At 47.6% G+C, this 23,992-nt stretch overlaps 1 protein-coding gene across 10 annotated transcripts in view; it reads right to left on the reverse strand.

Annotated features, from left to right (window-relative positions):
* The window catches only part of nfasca (neurofascin homolog (chicken) a), a 170,863-nt gene that overhangs the window by 88,811 nt on the left and 58,060 nt on the right, over nucleotides 1–23,992 (reverse strand). For 8 of the 10 annotated variants that reach the window (XM_055654885.1, XM_055654887.1, XM_055654884.1 and 5 more), the window contains 7 exons: nucleotides 16,583–16,701; nucleotides 8,547–8,714; nucleotides 6,993–7,010; nucleotides 5,841–5,946; nucleotides 4,402–4,598; nucleotides 2,598–2,720; nucleotides 1,157–1,327 (listed from right to left, as the gene is read on the reverse strand). In XM_055654885.1, the coding sequence (XP_055510860.1) occupies nucleotides 1,157–1,327; nucleotides 2,598–2,720; nucleotides 4,402–4,598; nucleotides 5,841–5,946; nucleotides 6,993–7,010; nucleotides 8,547–8,640 (709 nt within the window). In that variant the 5' untranslated portion in view covers nucleotides 8,641–8,714; nucleotides 16,583–16,701. The remainder of the gene's footprint in view (nucleotides 1–1,156; nucleotides 1,328–2,597; nucleotides 2,721–4,401; nucleotides 4,599–5,840; nucleotides 5,947–6,992; nucleotides 7,011–8,546; nucleotides 8,715–16,582; nucleotides 16,702–23,992) is intronic. The other 2 variants (XM_055654886.1, XM_055654889.1) reach the window with 1 other exon arrangement.

The following is a 23,992-nucleotide window of genomic DNA, read 5'->3' on the forward strand; positions in this document are numbered from 1 at the left end:
GCCCTTTAGGTACTGAACATCACCCATTAGGCACTGAAATTCTCCACCTTGATCCAAATCCACACCTCCTTCCACCCCCACTGATCGAAGGAGAGCTCTCCTAGGTTTTCCAGCCTTTGCCATGAAGCTGAGACTATAGACAATAGGTGCAGGAGTGGGCCATTGGCCCTTCGATACTCTTCATTGAGATGTCCCCTACACTTTCCCCAAGGCATCCAGTGAGTACTGCTTTAGTAAACATGTAAACCTCTCAAAACAATGATCTGCATACGATACCCAAGAACCTCACACAGACTCTGTAGTGGCCCCTACTTTTGCAGCACAGTCTAAAGTAGAGAGGTCGAAGAAGTAGACGGAAATCGTAATAGGTAAACAAAATGATGAAAGGGATTATGACAGGTGAGACTGACAAAACATTTTTCCCAGGGTGGAAATATCCAACACTATTAACTAGAAGGTAAGCTGGGGAATGTTTAATGGGGATGTGCGGGCAAGTTCTTTTACAGAAAGCATGGTGAGGGCCTTGAACACGTTGCCAGGGGTGGTGGTGGAGGCAGATATAATAGTAGTGTTTACGAGGGTTTTATTTAGGCACGTGGAATAGAGGGATATTGCACGCGGATGAGCTCAGTTTAACTTGTTAAGTTTAGTTTAATTTAGTTTATTGTCACTTATCCCGAGGTACAGTGAAAAGCATTTGTTGCATGCTATCCAGTCAGCGGAAAGACAACACATGATTACAATCAAGTCATCAACAGTGTACGGACACATGATAAAGGGAATAACGTTTAGTGCAAGATAAAGTCCGAGAAAGTGCAATTAAAGATAGCCCGAGGGTCCCCAATGAGATAGATAATAGAAACATAGAAATTAGGTGCAGGAGTAGGCCATTCGGCCCTTCGAGCCTGCACCGCCATTCAATATGATCATGGCTGATCATCCAACTCAGTACCAATAGCTCAGGACCACTCTCTGGTAGTTGATAGGATGGTTCGGTTTGATTGCTTTGAAGGGGCCTGTCCTTGCGCTGTACTGTACTACAGTATAACATGTTAATTGCAATTTGAAAGCAAGTGAATCCCACTGCAATCCCCAGGTCAGATACCCGTTGCCCACACAGAGACGGACAATCCATTACGGTGGGGTGGATACTCACTGGTCAGCACTTTGATGGTGATGGGGTTTTTCTGCTGGATGGTTTGAGTGAAGGGGAACCGGGCGTTGCAGATGTAATCGAAGCGAGCGTCGCTGCGCTTCACGTTGGAGAAGTAGAGATCGCCGTTCAGCGCCTGAGACACCCGCGTGTCCTGAGGGATCAAGTCCATGTCTGAAAACAAGCAACGGTCAATGATCAATGGTCAGTGATCAATGGTCAGTGGTCAATGGTCAATGGTCAATAATTAATGGTCAATAATTAACGGTCAATAATTAATGGTCAATGATTAATGGTTAATGGTCAACAATTATAGAGTGATACAGAGTGGAAACAGGCCCTTCAGCCCAATTTGCCCATACCGGCCAACATGTCCCAGCTACACTAGTCCCACCTGCCTGCGTTTGGTCCATATCCCTCCAAACCTGTCCTATCCATGTACCTGTCTAACTGTTTCTAACATGTTGGGATAGTCCCAGCCTCAACTACCTCCTCCGGGTTCGATCCTGACTACGGGCGACCGTGTGGGTTTTCTCCGGGTGCTCTGGTTTCCTCTCACACTCCAAAGATCTACAGGTTTGTCGGCTATTTTGACTTCATTCAGGGACACATTCAGAGACTGACACCGAGTGCAGCTGGAAGTTTCATCAACTCGGTGAAAGACGCCCTTTGGTCTGCCCGAGCTTTGTTGACCTCCCAGCGGAGCGAGATGTCCGTCGGGGAATGTGGCCGACTGGCCCGCTGCAGACTGCAGGAGTGCGTGCTGAGGGATGCACTGAAGCTCGGTGCAGCCAACGCCAAGGCTCAGTGGGGGAGGACCACAGTCTAGGGTCCTTCCACTGCTAGACATGGGGGGGCAGGGTTGGTGGAGATGCCCCTCAAAAATAAGGGAAGGGATTCCACACAAGTGGGCCACATGAGTGGGCAGGGGCGGGGGATAAATTTGTGTAAATAGCGTTGAATGTTTGTATGGCTTCCGAGAATGTCGGATGGATTTTTTTGCACGGTTCCTGTATTGTATATATTCATTACTTGAATAAAGTCTATTTCTAAAATGGTGGCGTAGCGGTAGAGTTGCTGCCTTGCAGCGCCGGAGACCGGGGTTCGATCCCGACTACGGGTGCTGTCTGTGCGGAGGTTGTATGTTCTCCCCATGACCTGTGTGTGTGTTTTCTCCAGGATCTTCCGTTTCCTCCCACACTCCAAAGACGTACGGGTCAATTGGCTTGCTGCATGTGTAAAATGTCCCTAGTGTGTGTAGGATAGTGTTAGTGTGCGGGGGGGGATCGCTGGTCAGCGTGGACTCGGTGGGCTGAAGGCCCCTGTTTCCGCGCTGTATCTATAAAACTAAAAACTAAAAAAAAAAACAGAACAAGACATTCTGGATGAATGTTCGACCTTTGCAAGAACCTTTTATGCCCAGATTCGACTGAGCGAAACTTACTGCTGTTCATCCAGAAGATGACAGGAGGGGGCAGGCCAGCGGGAGGTTGGCAGGGCAACGTCACAGAGACTCCTTCCTGGACCACGATCGGCTCCACGTTGCCTCTCCTCCAGAGTGGCGCCTCTGTGCGTGAAAAAACACAATGACATGTGACACAAAAACAAAATGACACAAAACACCAGTGTCCCTCAGTCAGGTACACGTCACAGCAGCATAAAGAGTGAAACTAGGAACTGCAACATGTCGGGGCGCTGGTTTACACCGAAGATAGACACCAAAATACTGGAATTGTATTCCTTGGAGCACGGGATGAGGAGGAGTAATCTTATAGAGTTGTATAAGATCAGAGGGATAGATAGGGTAAACACACAGTGTCTTTTACACAGAGTTTTTAAGAAGGAACTGCAGATGCTGGAAAATTGAAGGTACACAAAAAAGCTGGAGAAACTCAGCAGCATCTATGGAGCGAAGGGAATAGGCAACGTTTCGGGCCGAAACCCTTCTTCTTTTACACAGAGTATGGGAAGTCATTTGTACACTGTGGATAGGGTTGCCAACTTTCTCACAATATACGGGACCTTTTGCCATCCCGACGGCAATTCGTTGACCGACTCGGCCGTGGCTGGGTGAATGATGAGTTGGCCCGGGTGCTGGACTGCACACAAAGCCCAGTCAGCGGGCCAGCTGAGGAGTTCGGCAAAGTCCACCACCCCATTCAACTCATGAACCGATGATCGACCCGAGGAGTAGCAGTCAAATACGGGACAAAGGCAATCCCGTACGGGACAAACCAATTTGGCCCAATATGCGGGATGTCCCAGCTAATACGGGACAGTTGGCAACCCTAACTGTGGACGGCTCGATTGTAATCATGTATTGTCTTTCCGCTAGCTGGTTTGCACGCAACAAAAGCTTTTCACTGTACCTCGGTACACGTGACAATAGACTAAACTCAAACTAAACTCACCAGAGGACATAGGTTTAAGGTGAGGGAGGGGGAAAGAGTTAATAGGAACCCAAGGCACATCTTTTTTTACACAAAGGGTGGAGGGCCTATAGAACGAGCTGCCAGAGGAGGCAGTTTAGGCAGGTACTGTCACAAAGTTTTAAATACAATTGGACAGGTACATGCATAGGACAGGTTCAGAGGGGTATGGGCCAAATGCAGGCAGGCGGGGCAAGTGTAGATGGGGCTTGTTGGCTCCGTGAATCAAAGGTTGTTAATAGATAACCTGGGGTATATAAAACAACATAAATTATAATTCACTTCAAATTAGTTATTGTATGCAGCTGAAGTCAAACTCCCACTTAGGTGCAGGAAAGAACTGCAGATGCTGGTTTAATACAAAGGTAGACAATAGACAATAGACAATAGGTGCAGGAGTAGGCCATTCGGCCCTTCGAGCCAGCACCGCCATTCAATGTGATCATTGCTGATCATTCCCAATCAGTACCCCGTTCCTGCCTTCTCCCCATATCCCCTGACTCCGCTATTTTCAAGAGCCCTATCTAGCTCTCTCTTGAAAGTATCCAGAGAACCGGCCTCCACCGCCCTCTGAGGCAGAGAATTCCACAGACTCACCACTCCCTGTGAGAAAAAGTGTTTCCTAGTCTCCGTTCTAAATGGCTTACCCCTTATTCTTAAACTGTGGCCCCTGGTTCTGGATGCCCCCAACATCGGTAGACACAAAATGCTGGAGTAAGCCGGTTCCTCTGAGTTACTCCAACATTTTGTGCCCCACGTACTGTAGGTGGCTCAATTGACCCGTAACCCAAACAGTTTCGGACTCCGTTCCCCTCTTACTGGAGACTTGGAGGTGTATTTTGTGGGAGAGGGCTGTGCCATGGTCATTCCTGGCCGAGCACTGGTACTCCCCCTCGTAGTCCTCAGCCCGCCCACTGTATCGGAAGTCCATGACCAGGGTACCCGACCGCGACCTCATCGACACCCTGGAGTCTTTGGCAACGTTGAAGAACTTTCCATTGCGAGTCCACGAGAATCTGTGGGGACACAAGTCAGTCGGTCAGTTGGGGTAGCACCCGTTGAGCTGCTCCCTTACAGCGCCAGAGACCCAGGTTCGATCCTGACCATGGCTGCTCTCCGTACAGAGTTTGTACGTTCTCTCCGCGACATGCGTGGGGTTTCCCCCTGGGAAGCTCCGCTTTCCTCCCACACTCCAGAGGCGTGGATGTGTGCAGGTTAATTGGCTTGATGTCATTGTAAATTGTCCCTCGTGTGTGAAGTAGGATTGTGGTATTAGTGTGTTTGAGAAGGAACTGCAGATGCTGGAAAATCGAAGGCAGGCAAAAATGCTGGAGAAACTCAGCGGGTGCGGCAGCATCCATGGAGCGAAGGAAATAGCCAATGTTTCGGGTCTGAAGTTGGGTTTCGGCCCGAAACGTTGCCTATTTCCTTCGCTCCATAGATGCTGCCTCACCCGCTGAGTCTCTCCAGCATTTTTGTCTACCTTAGTGGTGTTAGTGTGCGGGGATCGCTGGTCGGCGCGGTCTCGGTGGGCCGAAGGGCCTGTTTCTGCGCTGTATCTCTCAACCAAGTAACCAAGTACTCTTGCACGACCCTATCATTCTAAGGACTCCATCTACAGGGAGTGGATGAGAAAGTGGGATAACCTAGAACTAGTGGACTCGGTGGGCCAAAGGGCCTGTTTCAATGCCTTATATCTAAATTAAACTAAACCAAAAGGATTTCACTGCGTTTAGGTACATGTGAAAATAAAGTACTATTGAATTATCCTTTCATTCTAAGTTACACAGTGCACCAATCCAGGTTGCAGTATCGTGCTTCCAACACTGGAGGGCAGTAATGGTCCATAGTTGCTCCCAAATGGCTTCCCGCGGTGGATCTCGTTCACTGTGCGGGTTTTTTTAAGTTTAGTTTAGAGATACAGCGCGGAAATTGGCCCTACGGCCCACAGGGGTCCGCGCCGACCAGCAATCACCCTGTACATTAACACCATCCTACACACACTAGGCCCAATTTACATTTATACCAAGGCAATTAACCTACAAACCTGTACGTCTTTGGAGTGTGGGAGGAAACCGGAGATCCCGGAGAAACCCCACGCGGGACACGGGGAGAGCGTGCAAACTCCGTACGGACAGCTCCCGTAGTCGGGATTGAACCTGGGTCTCAGGCGCCACCGTGCCGCACAGTTATCCGAGCCCTCCCTCCGCCACCCTGCCAAGCCACACTCTGAGCTGCGCACACAGCCGGCTACTTACATGGGGGTTGGGTTCCCCTTCCCTGCACAGTCGATGACTACGTTGTCCCGTGGATCGACAATGTAATCCTTTGGAGACAGCTTGGTGATGGTGGGAGGCTGCGCCACTGTGAGAAGCAGATTGAAGGAGACAATAACATCAACGTGCCGCAACATGCGATAGAGACAGGACAACACAACCAAAGTCTGGATCTATCTCAAAGTTAGGCACAAAGTGCTGGAGTAACACAGCGGGTCAGTCAGGCAGCAGCTCTGGAGAGATGACATGGATGGGTGACCTTTTGGGTCGTGACCCTTCCTTTAATCGAGTGCAGCTCAGTTTAGCGATACTGCGCGGAAACAGGCCCTTCGGCCCATCGAGTCAATTTTAGTCGTTTTATTTTTGCTGCATCGTTGATTGATGTGGTCGAAAGGTTGCTGTTCAGTTTAGTTTATAGTTTGGAAATACAGCGTGGAAACAGGCCCTTCGGTCCACCGAGTCCGTGCCGACCAGCGATCCCCACACACTGACACTATCCTGCACACACTCGGGACAATTTACATTGAAACCGAGCCAATTAACCCACAAACGTGTATGCCTTTGGAGTGTGGGAGGAAACCGGAGCACCCATAGAAACCCCACACAGGTCACAGGGGGGAGAACGTACAAACTCCGTACAGACAGCACCTGTAGTCGTGATAGAACCTGGGTCTCTGGTGCTCTAAGGCAGCAACTCTACCGCTGCGCCACCGTGCTTCCCTTGGGACCCATTATTCTTTTTCCCTCAGGGGTTGGGGGGGGGGAGGGGGGGGGGGAAGGTAAAAAACTACAGGGCATAGCTTTAGGATAAGAGGGGCAAAGTTTAAAGCTGATGTATGGTGCAAGATTTAACAGGGGGCCTGTAATGAGGCTGTTATGATAGTGGTGTTACAGAGGCTTTTAGATCGACACATGGATGTGCGGGGAATGGTGCGATGTGGATCGCGTGCAGGCAGAGGAGAACGAGTGCGAAAGGGGTGATCGATGGCCGTCATGGGCTCGATGGGCCAAAGGGCCTGCCTCCATGCTGTATCTCCAATACTAAAACTATAGCCTATCCATTACAATTGAGCGGAGGTTTACTCAACTCGGCATCTGAAGGTTACAAGCACAAGAGAAACAGGCCAAACTTACACTGATTCTGAAGATTTGCTTTTGTCCCATTGCAGGCAAATTGAAGGAAAATAGAGATGAGGAAATAAACAGGTTAGTGAAAAGAAATAAAGTCTATGACCAACGTGTTGGCTATTAATATACAATTAATATTTGTACACTGATCATTAGTGATTGCTACTTGTTAATATGCATTGCTCAGTCTATTATATATATTAATTATAACATATTCATTAAAAAACTACTTGTTAACAAAGCCTAGTAATAAATCAGTGAAATTCATTACGATACTAATTCATTAATGTACTAATAAGAAGTTAAACAACAGCAGATGCAAGATATCAGAAATTGAAACACAAAGGGTTGGGAATGTGCATAAGGTCAGGCAGCAACTATGGAAAGAGGAATAGAATTTAGTTTAGTTTAGTTTAGAGATACAGCGTGGAAACAGGCCCTTCGGCCCATCGAGTCCGCACTGACCAGTGATCCCCGCACATTAACACTATCCTACACATGCGAGGGACAATTTTACATTTTACCAAGCCAATTAAGCTACAAACCTGCACGTCTTTGGAGTGTGGGAGGAAACCGAAGATCTCGGAGAAAATCCACGCAGGTCACGGGGAGAACGTAAAAACCCCGTACAGAGAGCACCCGTCGTCAGGATCGAACTCGGGTCTCTGGCGCTGTGCGTCAGCAGCTCTACCGCTGCGCCACCGTTAATATTTCAGGTTGTTGATTGTTCACTAGTATTGTCCTGAAACACTCTCCCTCCACAGACGCTGCCTGACCTGCTGCACATCCCCAGCGTTTTATCTTTTAATTATATTAAAAAATGAGCTTGACATTATATAATTATGCGGTTATATCAAAAAAATTACACATTATTTTAATATATTATAATAAAATGGGGTTGAGAGGGAAAGGTACATCAGCCATGATTGAATGGTGGATTACTTGATGGGCCGAATGGCCTAATTCTGCTCTTAGAACAGGAACTTATAATGGTAATTTTGATTATTGGAAAAAGTTGTGTTATCAGTGTAAATAACTTCTAAAATATTGGGACCTGATTACTTCAAATCTGTTCATATTTTTGTAAACTATTTATCTTCCAATAAACGTAGGAATATATCATTTACCACTTAAATGTTAAAAAACTGCCAATTGATACACAAATAAAAATGATATGTCTACACAAATGCGCTCCTTGTTGTTTAACTGTTCCATTTACACAGCTTAGTAATTAATATAAATGCTCGTTAATGTTTCCTATTTGTTAAGTAAGTAAGTAAGTAAGTTTATTGGCCAAGTAGTCACATACAAGGAATTTGCCTTGGTGCTCCGCCCACAAGTAACAACATGACATGCAGTGACAGTTACGAATGACTCAGAAAACACTAAACATTAATAATAATAAGTCATTAATGATAAAACACCATTGATCAAGCATGTGAACCGTGCAAAGTCTTGTTGAGTTGGGTGGGAAATTGGCCCTTAATGCGTTCTCCAGTCAGTTGTCGCATCCCTCCCATTCACTGCCGACCATCGCGCTGTCAGAGATGCAACACTTACAGTCGCGAGGGACTTCGATGGAGGTGACGTGTTGGCCGAGGATCAAGATGAACAGCAATCCAAGCTGTGGTAGTCTTCCTTCCCTTGGCAGCATTTCTGCCGGTGAAGCGCTCCCCGAGTGCACTGGGAACCCAGTTGTCCTCTGGGCTGGCTCCTCTTCGCCGACACCTAGCAGGCAAACAAGCAGCAAATAACTTGACCAGCCATCGCGTTTAAACCGGAGATTGGCACAAAAAGGCTGGAGCAACTCAGCGGGACATACAGCATCTCGGGTGAAACGGAATGGGAGACGTTTCGCTCCATTCCGAAGAAGGGTCTCGACCCGAAACCCCCCCCCCCCCCCCCCCCCCCCCCCATCCCTACTTGAACCGTCATTAAATGCATTATGGCTTCTATAATAGTTCAATGGTCTCTTTACTGACACGTTTAGTTTATAGATACAGCGCGGAAACAGGCCCTTCGGCCCACCAAGCCCGCACTGACCAGCGATCCCCGCCAATTAACACTACCCTACACACACTAGGGACAATATTTTACATTTATAACTATGCCAATCAATCTACAAACCTGCACGTCTTTGGAGCAAAGCGTGGGACGAAACCGAAGATTTTGGAGAAACCCCACGGGGAGAACGTACAAACTCCATGCATACAGCACCCGTTGTTGGGATCAAACCAGGATCTCTGGCGCTGAAAGTGCTGTAAGGCAGCAACTCTACCGCTGCACCACCGTGCCACCACACCACGTCCACTTTCTACCCGAGGAGTCCACAATGATAAATCTCTCAGGGGTTTATCTTAACCTAGTGTTCAGAGTGCAGCTGTATGCTGAATTGACCCTGTGGCTTAAAGCCCCAATGGCCTGATCTGTTCAAGCGTACTCTTTCGCAGGTTTTACATGCACCCCACCTGCCCCATGATTGATGCCGTGACTGCACGCTCCATCTCCCTCCATCCAAGGGCCAGGTGTGCATTAATTCTCCCTGAGGTCAACCTTTGACCCTCGCGGCCGACTGCACGGAGCATGCCGCAGTCTGAGCTTTGTTTCCAAGGTGAAGGGGAAAAGATTTAATAGGAATCCGAGGGGTAACTTTTTCACACAAAGGGTGGTGGGTGTATGGAACGAGCTGCCAGAGGAGGTAGTTGAGGCTGGGACTAACCCATCGTTTAAGAGACAGTTAGACAGGTAGATGGATAGGACAGGTTTGGAGGGATATGGACCAAGTGCAGCCAAGTGGGACTGGTGTAGCTGGGACATTGTTGGCCGGTATGGACAAGTTGGGCTGAAAGGCCTGTTTCCACACTGGACTCTATGAGACTCATAGTCCAGTCACTCTATGAGCACAGGAAAAGGCCCTTCAGCCCTAATGCCTGTTACTGGCCCAAGATAGGTGCACACGCCCATTGAGCAAGGCCTGAAGTCAAGCCCTTGCTATTGGTGCGTACAGTTCTTCAACTACTCTGCTCGGCTCAGCATGGAAGTATACTTTAGACTTTAAACTTTAGAGATACAGCACAGAAACAGGTCCTTCGGCCCACTGAGTCTGCGCCAACCTGCGATCACCCCACACACTAGCACAATCCTACACACAATTTACAATTTTACCGAAGTCAATTAACCTACAAGCCTGTACGTCTTTGAAGTGTGGGAGGAAACCGAAGACCTGGAAGAAAATACACTTTTGTTTCAAATGGAAGAGTTCCTTCCCCTCATCCTGCTAAACTCCAGCGATTACAGGCCCAGTGGCGTCAAACGCTCATCGTATATTGACCCAATCATCCCCAGGATCATTCCCGCAAACATCCTCTGGGCCCTCTCCAACGCCAACACATCTCTCCTCAGATATGGGGCCCTGATCTGCTCACAATATTCCAAATGCGGTCTGACTAGTGCCTTATAAATCCTCAGCATTACATCTCTGTTAGTAAAGGTCTTGGCTGAGAAGGAAAACATCCTGGCTGCCTTTTAAACCAGTTTGATCTGATCTATGCGGCCATATTTGAGGATGTGTGGATGGGCATTTCTAGGACCCCTTTATTTTCCTCCACCTCTCAACATCCTTCCACTTATTGTCCACCCCCTCAGCTTGCTGCAAGTCCCAAATGCACAATATCACACTTCCCCTGGTGAAAGTCCAGTTTGCTGTCCAACTGAGGAGATTATTTCCATCTTCCTACAATTGAAGACTTCCTCCCATCAACCACACCATCTGTTAGAACATGGGACTTATAAAAGTACAGCACAGCCTCAGGCCCTTCGGCCCTTCGGCCATGACATTGGTGCCGAACATAATGCCAAAGATAGACTCATCTCAGCTGCCTGCACGGGACGCACCCCCCTCCATTCCCTGCATGTCCACATGCCTTTCTAAAACCCTCTCTAACTCTACTATCATGTCTGTCTCTGCCACCAGCCCTAAGAGCGCGTTGCAGGTACCCAGTATCCTCTGCGTAAAAGGTCCCGCCCTGCTCTGGGTCTGGGTCTGGGTCTGGGTCTGGGCCTGGATGAAGTACGCTGAAGAGCTCCAGGTTGAGCACCACTCAGCACTATGACCATGGTGGACGTGCTAGTCGAGATGGAGGTGTTTTTAGAGTTACATCTTTGTATGGGTTGATGTTTTGGAGATCTCTGATGTTGGCTGGCAGGGTATTCCAATCCCTTGCTGTCTTGAGAAAAAAAAACCTCCTTCGATCTTTGGGCAGCACAGTGGTGCAGCAGTCGAGTTGCTGCCTTACAGCACCAAAGATCTGGGTTTGATCCTGACTACGGGTGCTGTCTGTACATAGATTTTTACGTTCTCCCTTTTGACCTGCGTGGGTTTTCTCAGGTTTCCTTCCACATTCCAAAGACGTACAGGTTTGTCGGTTAATAGGCTTTGGTAGAATTGTAAATTGCACCTGGTGTGTGTGTGTGTGCGTAGAATTGTTTTAGTGCTGGTCGACTCGGTGGACCAAAGGGCCTGTTTCCCCGTCCTATCTCTGAACCTCTAGTCTCTGTCACTTCTACCCTGGGAGAAAGGTTCTGACTGCCTAAAGGGCCTGTCCCACGAGGCGATTTTTTTAGGCGACTGTCATAGTCGTAGCAGGTCACCGTAATAAAACGGCGACTGGACTTTCTGCAAGTGTCGCTGGGGTAAATATAGAAACATAGAAATTAGGAGCAGGAGTAGGCCATTCGGCCCTTCGAGCCTGCACCGTCATTCAATATGATCATGGCTGATCATCCAACTCAGTATCCTGTACCTGCCTTCTCTCCATACCCTCTGATCCCCTTAGCCACAAGGGCCACATCTAACTCCCTCTTAAATATAGCCAATGAACTGGCCTCAACTACCCTCTGTGGCAGAGAGTTCCAGAGATTCACCACTCTCTGTGTGAAAAAGTTTCTTCTCATCTCGGTTTTAAAGGATTTCCCCCTTATCCTTAAGCTGTGACCCCTTGTCCTGGACTTCCCCAACATCGGGAGCAATCTTCCTGCCTCTAGCCTGTCCAACCCCTTAAGAATTTTGTAAGTTTCTATAAGATCCCCTCTCAATCTCCTGAATTCTAGAGAGTATAAACCAAGTCTATCCAGTCTTTCTTCATAAGACAGTCCTGACATCCCAGGAATCCGTCTGGTGAACCTTCTCTGCACTCCCTCTATGGCAATAATGTCCTTCCTCAGATTTGGAGACCAAAACTGCACGCAATACTCCAGGTGTGGTCTCACCAAGACCAGGATAAGGATAAGGAGATGAGCACCAGGAAAAAGGAATGCATTGTAAAATGGGAGGGCGTTGACAGGGTCTGCTGAAAGGAAGAAGCTTTTGTTGTGTGTCCTCTATATTCACGTCCACATCAGTGGTATTGCAAGAATCAAAGGACCCAGGACTGAGCCTGGAGATAACAACCTTCCTGTCACAAGAACATCAGTCAAGACTTTGCCTCCTGCCACACACACACACATCCAATTCCTGCTCTCCCTTCAGCTTCTTTATGTCTATCTTGCCATGTTCGATTTGTTAGAATTCATCAAAATCACTGCGTCCATCAACGCCTTTGGGAGACTAACGGGCCTGTCCCACTCAGGCGAATTTTTAGGCAACTACAGGCGACTAGTTTGTCGCCACATGTTCGCCGGTGGTCACCGGAAGTCGTCTACTCAGTCGCGCAAAGAGCCGTAGCGTCTTTCTGGTCGTTGCTAAATTTTCAACATGTTGAAAACATTTCGTCGACAGTGGGTTTGACGCCAATGAGCGTAGCTTGACTTCTCCTGACGTGGGCGCTGTCGTAGGTTGTACCCAGGATGACGCAGGTTGTCTACGTCTCTGACAGTCGCCGGCAGTTGCCTAAAAAATGGCCAAGTGGGTCAGGCCCATTGGAACCATAGAGCCACATGGAACGAAAAACAGGCCTACTTTTTCCATGCCAACAACCTTCTCTCCAGAGATGCTGCCTGTCCCACTGAGTTACTCCAGCATTCTGTGTCTGGCTTTAATAAAACGCTGTCTACAAAAGATCATAAAGCCATGTGCTAGGAGCAGAATTAGGCCATTCAGCCCATCATGTCTGCTCTACCATTCCATCATGGCTGATCTATCTCTCCCTCCTAACACCATTCTCCTGCCTTCTCCCCATAACCCTTGACACCCGTGCCCGAGACCGATGAAGGGTCTCGACCCGAAGCGTTACCTATTTCTTTTCTCCAGAGATGCTCCCTGACCGGCTGAGTTACTCCAGCATTTGGTGTCTACCTTGGGTGTAAACCAGCACCTGCATTTCCTTCTTACACTGATGTTGCTTTACCATGTCTACAATGAAATAAGTGTGTGTGTGTGTGTGTGTGTGTGTGTGTGTGTGTGTGTGTGTGTGTGTGTGTGTATCTGTGTGTGTGTGTGTGTGTGTGTATCTGTGTGTGTGTGTGTGTGTGTGTGTGTGTGTGTGTGTTTATGTTTGTGTGTGTGTGTGTGTGTGTGTGTGTGTGTGTGTGTGTGTGTGTGTGTGTGTGTGTGTGTGTGTGTGTGTGTGTGTGTGTGTGTGTGCGCGCAACGAGTGTAATTTATGAAGAACTTCCTGTAGCTCCTGCTATGTTCTGCACAAGAAGTCTAGAGATCAGGTGTTGCTTGTCATTAACCGCCTGTTTTAGGGTCATTTTACGGTCAATGAATAATTCCACAATCTAACCGATTTCATCAGCCATAGGAATCATCATGACAGGAGCTGCCATTCATTTTGATTCATTTTCATTACCATTCTCTTGTTTGTCGAGCTCTGCTTCTGTCTGAAGTTTTAGTGAATGTGACACTCGTAGTTCACAACCTACGGGCTTGATACTTTGCTGCCACTAATGCCGATATTTCTCCTATTTATCTTTTCATTTCCTTAGCTAATCTTTGCTTGGTAATGCATAACTCAACAGAGCACCAGTGAAGGGAGGTGCCCACTTGATCACCCCAATGATGTACTGGCTTCTGAACTATAGGTTAGTTAACATGAAATGTGCCGAATAGCAAAAGGCCTGGATAGAGTGGATGTGGAGAGGATGTTTCCATTAGTGGGAGTCTAGGACGAGAGGTCATACTGTCAGAATTAAAGGACGTTCCTTTAGGAAGATGAGGAGGAATTTCTTTAGTCAGAGGGCAGTGAATCTGTGGAATTCATTGCCACGGAAGGCTGTGGAGGCCAAGTCAATGGATATATTTTAAGGGAGAGAGAGATAGATTCTTGATTAGTACGGGTGTCAGGGGTTATGGGGAGAAGGCAGGCGAATGGGATTAGGAGGGAGAGATAGATCAGCCATGATTGAATGGCGGAGCAGACATGATGGGCCGAATGGCCTAATTCTACTCCTATCACCTATGACTTTATGATCTTTTGTAGGCAGCTTTTTATTGAAGCCAGACCCAGATTGCTGGAGTAACTCAGCGGGACAGGCAGCATCTCTGAAAAGAAGGAATGGGTGATGTTTTGGGTCGAGACCCTTCTTCAGACCGAGAATCAGGGGAGAGATATGGAAGGGTAAGGTGTGAAAAGACAGATTAAAGGGGATGTTGGTCAAGGAAATGGAGAATGGTACATTGTTAGCTATGGGGTAGATGACAATGGGGCACACATTCAGTAATTCCTTCGCTTCATAGATGCTGCCTCGCACGCTGAGTTTCTCCAGCATTTATGTCTACCTTCGATTTTTCCAGCATCTGCAGTTCTTTCTTAAACATTCAGTAATATTTAATCAGGAGGAAACTGGAAGTAGTCAGAGAACTAGGATGGGGGATGGACGGAGAGAGAGGGAAAAGCAAGCATTATTTGGTTAGTTGAAGTTATTAGCCTATTATTGAATATGGCGCTAGTTATTGTTCTACAATTTAAATGTGTATTAGCAATTTAGATACTACTTTGGCTTTGTACATGGTTTTCTTGGTTGAGCACTTATCCTGGTGTTATAGTACACTAGACCAAGTGCAGACCCGTTGGGTCTGCTCCCCCAATGGTGTGATCCCCCAACCCAATATTCCACCATGCACCCGTCTCCTCCATTGGAACTGAGCCCGTTCCCAAATGTAAGATTGCAGCCCTCCCCTGCCTGCTGCAGCAGTGAAAAGTTCAGTGTTCCTCTCTTGCAACTTTGTTTCGAAGTGTGTTGGAAGCTGACATGTAAATTGAGAAGCCTGTTTATTTTTGAAATACTTGGGGGTGGGTGGGGGGTGGGGGAGAAGGATTTGATTAAAAACATGTACTTCAACACGACGAAATGAAATGAGGAGCGGATACTTAGAAAGAAAAGCGAAATCTCTACCGAAATGGAAAATATCTCGGAGATTGAGCATCTGGATTGGGCGTGGCAATGAATCAAAGGAAGAAATGCAGCCGTACTGCAGGCGGACTGATTTGAGTTTTATATATATAGTAGATAGATACTCTGTTTTAATTTTTAGTTTAGTTTAGAGATATATATTCTAGAGTTTAGAATAAAAAAGTATTGATTTTTTTCCATGGCGACCATTTTTTACTTGCGGGCCTTTTCTAACATATTGAAAAAAAAACGCCGCGACCTAGCTGAGGCCTCGAGTACGCAGAGACCACTCTCGAGCATGAAGGAGAGTTACGAAGACCTCCTACGACCTCGTGGCGACCATGCTGCGCGTATGAGTCGAGGGCAAACCCGCCAGAACTCGCGGATTAGGTCGCCCAAGTGGGACAGGCCGTTAAGGCAAGAGTCTGAATAACTTGGACGGTTGCAGTACCATCATTCATACAATCCTAACGACACTTTAAATGCAACAGAGAGAAGTGATTCAGCCTTTAATTCAACTCCAATATGATCTGATCAAGGCCAGATCAGCCCCACTGCGAAAGGCAAAGCGCAAACATCTTGCCTACTTTTTATTTTAGTTTAGAGATACAGCGCGGAAACAGGACCTCTCACCCACCGAGTCCACACCAATAAGTGCATTAACACTATCCTACACACACTGGGGACAATTTACATTTATTACAAGCCAATTAACCTACACGCTTGTATGGCTTTGGAGTGTGGGAGGAAAGCAAAAATCCCGGAGAGAACCCATGCAGGTCACGGGGAGAACGTGCAAACTCCGTACCGACAGCACCCGTTGTCAGGATCGAACCCGGGTCTCAGTCGCTGTGAGGCAGTAGCTCTGCCGCTGCGCCACTGTGCAGTTCACCACTGTGAATTTTTAAGAAAGAACTGCAGATGCTGGAAAAATCAAAGGTAGACAAAAAATGCTGGAGAAACTCAGCAGGTGAGGCAGCATCTATGGAGAGAAGGAATAGGTGACGTTTCGGGTCGAGACCCTTCTTCACAGGCATGGAATCCCTTCCCTTATTTTTAAGGGTCTCGACCCAAAATGCCACCTATTCCTTCTCTCCATAGATGCTGCCTCACCCGCTGAGTTTCTCCAGCATTTTTTGTCTACCTATCATAGTGAATCTGATTACTTAAGATCCCAAGACCAAATAGTATGTATCCAAGTCTGCGTAAACACAGTCCACAACACAATGCATTCAAGCTTCTCACTAAATAAGAGTGTGACTTACACTTCCCGTGGAGCTGGTCTATGTTGAGCAGTGTTCCATGCAGTATATCATGCAGCTTGCAGTCTCTTGCCTTGTTGCTTTATAAAGCTGAGCCTTGCCAGAGAGCCTGGGGGATGCGTCTGTGTGAGACAGGAAACCGAATATTAACTGTGAACTTCTATAAGAAATGACAGCAGGACAAATATTCCACCCTCTTAGATAGAGAGAGAGAGAGTGAGAGAGATAGTCACACAGGATGTAAACAGGCCCTTCAGCCAATCTTGCCCATGCCAACCAACATGCCCCATATTTTTTAAATATTTAAAAATATACTTTATTCGAGAAATAAATATGTCCAATACATGATCCTTACAAGACTCCATCCGACATTCTCGGAGGCTATACATATGTACATTCAAAACTGTTTACACAAATCACACAAATTTATTCCCCGCCCTTGCCACTCATGTGGCCCACTGGCATGGAATCCCTTCCCTGTAGGTGACATCTTGACCCGAAACGTCACCTATTCCTTCGCTCCATAGAGGCTGCCTCACCCGCTGAGTTTCTCCAGCATTTTTGTCTACCTTTCGATTTTTCCAGCATCTGCAGCTCTTTCTTTAAAAAAAAAACCTCATAATGCTAGTAGGTTTAAAAAAAAACATTGTTGCTGAAAGCAAAAAGATCGATTAATGGGATGAGAAGTAGCTTACAAAAATGTCTCGCCTTCCATCAAATTAGTTTGAAACCAAATTTCCGAAAAACAAGAGCAGACCTAACACCATCTGGTGACTTGCTTCAGCTACATACTTGAGGGGGAAGCTAATATGAATTGGCACAAGTCTACATCGCAGATCCTATAGAACTTAACACATGTTTTGGATCAGAACAGTGTTGCAACTTCTGCATTCTCTTGCTCCTCAGAAAAAACAAAATCTCTAATTTCAAGTTACCCCTGCAAACCTCGCCCGCCCGCCAGCCCTTCCCGCCCCATCCTAGACGTCCTGCAAGTATATAAATTCGTAAGTTCTAGTAGCAGAATAAGGCCATTTAGCCCTTCACTCGACTCCATCATTCCACTCCAGACTTCTCCCCATAACCCCCGGCACCCGTACTAATCAAGAATCTGTCTTTCTCCACCTTTTAAAAAACATCCACTGACTTGGCCTCCACAGCCGTCTGTGGCAATGAATTCCACAGATTCGCCACCACAGTTCCACTGCTTGCATCCCCCGTATCGCTTTGTTATCGCCTCTTCCCCAGCCAACAATGTTTCGGCCCGAAACTTTGCCTATATCCTTCGCTCCATAGATGCTGCTGCACCCGCTGAGTTTCTCCAGCATTTTGGTGTACCTTCGATTTTCCAGCATCTGCAGTTCCTTCTTAGACAAATTTTCCAACTTCAACCAATTTTCTTCTCCTTTCTGTCCAGATCAGAGCCAGATATTTCTGTTTGAAATCACTTTGACCGACTTTTTAGCAGGCTAGGCCTTCACTGTTTAGCCGTCCAGTTGGGTGTGGCTGCCCTGCCTGCAGCTGTCTGTCCTGTTACTTCTTTTTTTTATTTATAGTACGTTAAAACGTGTTGTTTGGAGGTCTATTCTTTTTATGTGTGGGGCGGAGGGGGTTGGGGAGGGGGTGGGGGGGAAGGGGGAAACTATATTTCGCAGTACCAGCAGCATCTCGACCCGTCCTCGCGACCTACCATCGGGGTCTGGAGCGGCGTTTCCTGACGGGACCGGCCAGAACCTTGGCTTCGGCGGCGGAGCAGCGCTGGAGCGCTATCGCGGAGTGGAACGGGCGATGCCTTGCCCGGGTCGCTGCACTGGAGCTCCGGAATGCTGAGACCACCGATTGAATATCGCGGAGCTGCGGGACTTTGCAGCGGCCAGCCGCGGGCGGCGGCGGCGCTGACTTTAACATCGGGAGCCTGGGATCTTTCGCTGAGATCGCCAGTGGTGAAGCTCCTGTCGGCTTTGGAAGCTGTGGTCTAAGGAAGTGGCCGTTCCAGGTATCCCAAGCCACTGAGAGGGTTCACCCGACGCCGGAGCACCATCACCCGGCAACAAGGGCCTGAAACATCGGGCCCCGTAGCGGCGACTGCGGAGGCCTCAATAGGCCCGACTATGGGTGGACAAGGGGATGGGGACTGGACTTTGTGCCTTCCCTCACAGGGGAAAATGAGTTATTCCCCCACAATGAGGGGGGATAACTCAGCGGGTGAGGCAGCGTCTCTGGAGAGAAGGAATGGGTGACGTTTCGGGTCGAGACCCTTCTTCAGACTGACGCGAACAGCGTTCTGCACAAGGTAAAGCCAGCAAAGTCCGATCATGGATCATCATCTTCCTGCATAAGCAACCCCCAGAGTGCATGCACCGCCAATTTGATTTCTCCCAATCTGCAGGACTGTGCATTTTTCTGTATTAAATTGTAGCTGTGATTGTTCTGCCCACTTGCATATTTTGTCTTGTTCATTCTGTAATTTCTGAGAAGCCGCCCCTGGTCCCAGTGACTATGTGCTAAGTGCGTAACTGTAGAGTTTGACTTATGATTCTGGCCGACAAGCCATAAATCTTGTTGAGAGATAGTTCCGCCACATATTACCATGATTTTGGCTCAACATTTGAAAGTTTACTTTTCACCACCTGCAATCACCCTGAAACCCTTTCAGAAATAAATCAGTGAGAGACTCCCTTTCTACTGACTCGCAGTCTGAGGAAGGTGTCTCGACCCAAAACGCCACCTCTGCCTTTTCCCCAGAGATGCTGCCTGACCCGCTGAGTTACTCCAGCTCTTTGTGTCTATCTTCAGTGAAAGACCAGTTGGAACAAAAAAAAACAGGCCTACAGGTCCCTCAGTATCATTACAAGTATCTGTACCTTGTTAACATGCATGGCACAACGGCATGGCGGTAGAGTTGCTGCCTCGCAGCGCCAGGGACCCGGGTTACATCCTGACTACGGGTGCTGTTGGTACGAAGTTTGTACGTTCTCCCCGTGACCAGCGTGGATTTCTCCAGAATCTCTGGTTTCCTCCCACACTCCAAAGACGTACAGGTTTGTGGGTTAATTGGCTTGGTATAATTGTAAATTGTCCCTAGTGTGTGTAGGGTAGTGGTAGTGTATGGGGATCGCTGGGTCAGCATGCCCTCGGTGGGCCCAAGGGCCTGTTTCCGCGCTGTATCTCTAAAACTAAAAACTAAACGTTTCAGCTCATTTCAGTCTCACCCATTTACTTACATTTTTTTCAAATAAATAGTTTTTTTAAAACCAGGAGATTACAGAGACTTATTTTTGTTGAGAGTGCATCGTGATACATCCACTTAGGAGGCCAGAGGGGGGAAAGAAGATCGGAGCCAAGATTTTCTGTTAACCTATTGAAGAACTGTGCTACTTCCAGGATAAAATTATCCAAATGTATTCCAGCTGCCGGATAGTTTTTTCACATTAAAAAAACTGTCTTCGACTCTTCACTGAATTCATTGCCTCGTAGCACGATAAATGAGCTTTTTGATAACTTCTAAGAGCCATCGTGTGCGGATAATACTCTAGCAACAGGTCGTGCAGGATGCAAGAAGATGCGTCTGGATCTAAGATGCGTTACTTAAATATTGCGACACAAAGCACAAATTGTCAACATCAATTTCAGAGGGTGGTGGATCTGTGGACTTAATTGTGGGAGAGTCTCGGACCAGAGGTCGTAGCCCCAGAATTAAATGACGTTCCTTTAGGAAGGAGATGAGGGAGAATTTCTTTAGTCAGAGGGTGGTGAATCTGTGGAATTCATTGCCTCAGAAAGCCGTGGAGGCCAATGAATATTTTTAAGGCAGAGATAGACAGATTTGTGATTAGTACGGGTTTCAGGGGTTATGGGGAGAAGGCAGGAGAATGGGATTAGGAGGCAGAGATCAGCCATGATTGAATGGCGGAGTGGACTCGATGGGCTGAATGGCCTAATTCTACTCCTATAACATGAACTTATGAATTTCCTCTCCTTGTAAAACATTCCTTCACAGGCACACAAACACATGAGGCCACTGTTTAGTTTAGAGACACAGTACTGAACCAGGCTCCTTAGCCCATCGAATCATTGCCAACCATCGATCACTGCTCGCACCAGTCCTACACTTTGTGCGTTGTGAGCAAAAACAAATAATTCCACTGTAGCTACGTACATGTGGCAATAAAACAGCATTAACTGATTGAAGAAGGGTCCAAACCTGAAACGTCACCTATCCACGTTCTCTAGAGATGCTGCCTGACCCGTTGAGTTACTCCACCAAGTTGCGTAAACCTGCACCTGCTGCAGTCCCTTGTTTATACCAATGTTATCCCACTTTCTCATCTGCTCCCCTAAACATGAGGACCGATTTCACAGAGGCCAATTAATCTACAAACTCGCACGTCTTTGGGATGTGGGAGGAAACCGGAGCAGCGGCAGGAACGTGCAAATATATATATATATATATATATATATATACATGCCATTTATTGTCACTATACATGTACAGTGAAACTGAAAGCTGCTCGTACTCAGTGCATACATACAATTTAGCACAAAAAACAAGAAACAGAAAAAACAAAAAAACAGAAGGGAGAAAAAAAAAAAAAGAGGGGGTTGGGGGGGGGGGGGTAATAGGTGCACAAATTCTGCGGCGCTACATACATATATACATATATACAGATGGAAGTCCGTGTTGGGCGGTGTAGTCAGTGCATGTGTGAATTTGAATTTATAGTAGATATAATTCTCGGAAAGCTCCACACAGGCAGCAACTCGTGGCTCAGGATCGAACCTCGTGCTCTGGCGCTGTGAGGCAGCAACTCTGCCAGCTGTCCCGCCCGTAGTTCCTGGAATCCCAACCAAACAATAGCCAGTTTATGTGTAGCTGGGCTGCGTCCCACGCAAACACTTTGCGAGGCTCCCTTCCAGCAGTGGGACTAAAGAGATATCTCGGCTGCTTCACTGCATTTGGTTCATTCATTTCATTCCCAAATAAATTCTGAATAATGCTTACCCTACAGAATAAACTGTGGGTAACCCTTACACCAGAGGCAGCGACTATGCAGATAGCCCTTATCCTGGAGTTCAAGGGTAATAGCCCACTTGCTGCTGAATAAATAATGGGTAACCCTTGATTCGTAAGTAAGTCTATAGCTAAGTGTTATCTTGCTGCAACAGTGCAGACCTTTAGATTAGTTTATTTTATTTTATTTTAGTTTAGAGATAGAGTTGAAACAGGCCCTTCGGCCCACTGAGTCCTCGCCCAACCAGCGATCCCCATACACTCGTATCATCCCACACACTAGGAACAACTTACAATTTTACAATTTCACAAACCTGTACCTCTTTGGAGTGTGGGAAGAAACCGGAGCACCCGGAGAAAACCCACGCGGTCTCAGGCAAAACGTACAAACTCATCATTTACACCCGACTTCACCAGCTTCCTCCTAGGTTCATGTTACAGCAGCAGAATTGGGCCATTCGGCCCATCAAGTCTACTCCGACATTCAACCAGCCTTCTCCCGATAATCCCCGACAGCCGTACAAATCATCCTCCTGTTCTGCAGAAGCAAGGAACTGCAGATGCTGGTTTACAAAAGAAGGCACGGCTTGCAGGAGTAAAGCCCCTGTCGCACATTCCCGAGCTGTTCACTAAATTCTCCTGAGTGTTCCCCTTGATTCAAACCTGGAGAATGTTCATAACGGGGTCCGTAGGAGTCTGTAGACATATCGTAGCTGCTCGTTATGTCAGCCATAGGTACTCGGGGCACTAAATGTTGCAATTTTTCTCCTCCCGACTATCTTTTTATTCGTGGACATTTTTTATTGGGCTGGTAAAAACGTCCCGACTTACCTGATGCCCCGAGTACCTACGGCTGACATAACAAACCGCTACGATATATCTACAGACTCCTACAGACCTGTTACGAACATTCTCCGAGTTTGAATCAAGGGGAAAACTCGGGAGAATTCGTGAGCAGCTCGGGAAAGTGGGACAGGCCCTTTACTCAGAGTGTCAGGCAGCATCTCAGGGGACCATGGATAGGTGATGTTCAAGATCGGAATCCTACCTCTGGCTACAATCTTCAGAGTTGTTTGAAGAAGGGTCCCGGCCCAATAGCTAATAGTCATCTATAGTCTTTTTCTTTCCAGTTGGCCATGGGTGGATGGGAAAACACACTAACTGTTGAGTAGTTAATTAGTTTAGTTTCCTTTTAGTTTTAGTTTAGATTTAATTTAGTTTATTGTCACGTGTACTGAGATACAATAGACAATAGACTATTGTCTAGGTGCAGGAGTAGGCCATTCGGCCCTTTGAGCCAGCACCGCCATTCACTGTGACATGGCTGATCATCCACAATCAGTACCACGTTCCTGCCTTCTCCCCATATCCCTTGACTCCGCTATCTTTTAGAGCTCTATCTAACTCTCTCTTGAAAGCATCCAGAGAACCGGCCTCCAGGCAGAGAATTCCACAGATTCACCACTCTCTGCGTGAAAAAGTATTTCCTCATCTCCATTCTAAACAAGACTACCTTCCAGGACACCGAGCCCCAGAGCAGCATTGTTCCTGCTGAGGGTAGAGGGACCAGTAGAGAGAGCATCCCTTGTAGCCAAGGTCCGGAGGGCAAGGCGCACCGCCACTCCACCTGGGGCCCGTAGGGGGAGCTGTCAGCGACCGAAGGACTGGTGACGGGATCTAGGGAATGGGCAGGGCTGAAGATGTCCTGGTTGGGTTGCTCCTAGGCCTGGCCAAGCTGGCCATCCGCTGCTCACGGCGCCAGGCGGAAAAGGGCTTTGCCCGAGCCAGATGCTCGCCCCTTTTCCGTGCTTACGTCCGCGCCCGGGTGGTGTTAGAGAATAGTATATTTGTAGGGATTGTAACTTAGTTGTTTGGAGATTTAAGGGCCTGTCCCACTTGGGCGTAATTTGCGTGTCATTTACGCGATATAATTTACGCGTCACGATGCACGACGTGACATCATTTACGCGTCACGCATACGCCGTGACGCGTACGTGACGTGCGCATGGCGTGTATTATGCGCACATGGTGCGTGGTGAGACGCGGTGGCGTTGGCAGTGGCACGTGGTCACGGGCAGCGGGCCAGGATTTTGGGATTCACGAAATCTTCTCGCGCCACCTGCATGACGTGCAAATGACACCCAAGTGGGGCAGGCCCTTTAGAGTCGGAATCATTTGGTGATTTTGTACTATGGTGGTGGGTGTATCACCATGGTTTTGCTTTGTATCGTGATCATAATTAAATAAATATTTTTTGATGCCGACTACCTTCAGCTGGACCTGGCAAACCTACTGTGGCTTAACCCACTATTTCCTCTCTGGCATGCAACATGGATGCAGTGTTGACGGCACACTCATGCCAGCAAAAGACGCCCACTAGAAACCTTTGAACACAACTCGGACAA

Source organism: Leucoraja erinacea, chromosome 24 (genome assembly GCF_028641065.1).
Source record: "Leucoraja erinacea ecotype New England chromosome 24, Leri_hhj_1, whole genome shotgun sequence".
NCBI classification, from domain to species: domain Eukaryota; kingdom Metazoa; phylum Chordata; class Chondrichthyes; order Rajiformes; family Rajidae; genus Leucoraja; species Leucoraja erinaceus.